The sequence below is a fragment of the Chenopodium album genome, chromosome 10, assembly GCF_948465745.1.
Source record: "Chenopodium album chromosome 10, dcCheAlbu1.1, whole genome shotgun sequence".
Classification (NCBI taxonomy): Eukaryota; Viridiplantae; Streptophyta; class Magnoliopsida; order Caryophyllales; family Amaranthaceae; genus Chenopodium; species Chenopodium album.
Window position 1 is genome coordinate 47007026 of NC_137843.1, and position 1493 is coordinate 47008518.

At 35.4% G+C, this 1493-nt stretch overlaps 1 protein-coding gene across 1 annotated transcript; it reads right to left on the reverse strand.

Moving 5' to 3' along the window:
* Positions 1–339: 339 nt before the first annotated feature.
* Positions 340–1221, reverse strand: LOC145565280 (uncharacterized). The gene has a single exon (XM_081625335.1). It carries the CDS (start codon positions 1219–1221, stop codon positions 340–342), a length of 882 nt encoding a protein of 293 aa, XP_081481461.1.
* Positions 1222–1493: the final 272 nt, after the last annotated feature.

Sequence of the window (1493 nt, forward strand, 5' to 3'; positions counted from 1 at the left end):
TATTTTCCCATTAAGTTGTTTGTTTGTCTTCATTTCATCGTTCTCTTAGGTTTCGACTTGTAAATGGTTATGAAAATTGAGGCCAATAATTGCCTTTTAAGCAGACCACTCTTCATTTCATCGTTCTTTTAGCTAAATAAATCTGCCAACCAGTCAATTACTAATAAAGCAAATTTATATGCAATGCAAATTGTGTAGACAATTAGCTAACTTACAAATTAACAAAAAATTCTTTCAATTGACAGGTTTTACTTACTGTTAGGGCCGGAAAAATGGAAAAATTAGAAATATTTTAAGAGTATATACAGAGTATATGTGAAGATATGAGCAACAAAAAATTCACAATCTAGAAACTAGAATGAGAGTATGTTCATTAGTGACATTTTTTGTATTCGTTAATTGTGTGGACATCTTCTCTAAATCATTCTGAATTCCCTGCACAACTCCCACCAGCACCTTCGATTTCGGTAGTGCATAATACAATTTCTGATCATTTAAATCTTTCGATGAAAACAGTTGATGCAGCACATTATCAACATCATTTATCTCATTTTCGCTCTCATACTTCCACTTTCCCTTGTTCATCAGCTTAGAAACCAGAGACTTTTTTGGCCTAGACACGGGTATTGACAGGAATAACAGAAGTGACTGAAACACAGACAAGTTTATGATGCTAACCCATCTTAGTGATTTTATCACTGTTGATCGATGACAATCTTCTTCTCCAAGTACTTCAGCATTGAGTTGATTCAATGACTTGAGTACTTCTTTCGCTTTCCTAATTACTTCCTTCCTTACGGAGTTGTAAGTAGCAATATTGCTCTGCATTTTTGAGATATCTGCTTCATTTTCTGAAATTGAAGATTCAAGACTTTTACTGATTTTGACTTCTTGTGATACAACTTCCTTGATTAAGCTGCAAACATTAACAAGGCTCGAGCATCCCTTGAACAATTCGGCAACATTTTTCTCATGTTGGCGAATTGAGAGTGCTTGTTGTGTCATTGGAAGACTCGGCGGTTGGTTGATATAGCCATACAACTTCTCTAGCCCTGATACACCAATGATAATTCTTTCGGAAGCTGATGTTGATGCTTCCTCTTTGGATCTGAGCCTTTTCAACTCTTGTTCGATTCTGTGGTTGATCGGATTCAGCTTTGAAGGTAAACTTAGCGATCTAATTTTGTGAGTAGTGTTCATTTCTGTGGAAAAATTAGCCATGATTTAAGACTTGCTTGTAACTTGTAGTGTTACTAATGAAGTAATGAACTTCAAGTAGTTGAATTGTTGCTGTTGATTGAGAGGATGGTTATTATCTCATGAATGTGTTCACATATATATATAGGTGGCCGAAGCGACATGACTGACAATTCAGTAGGACAACCAATGGCAGCTAGCAAGGCTTATTGATCCTCCTGTCTCTAATTATAATTAAGCAAGGTATTAGCAATAATAGTAGTCACTAAACAGTTCATAATTTGGTCATTGGTTGA

What these genes read in the sequence shown, in the direction of transcription:
- LOC145565280 (XM_081625335.1), bottom strand. Translation starts at nt 1,221, where the DNA reads ATGGCTAATTTTTCCACAGAAATGAACACTACTCACAAAATTAGATCG.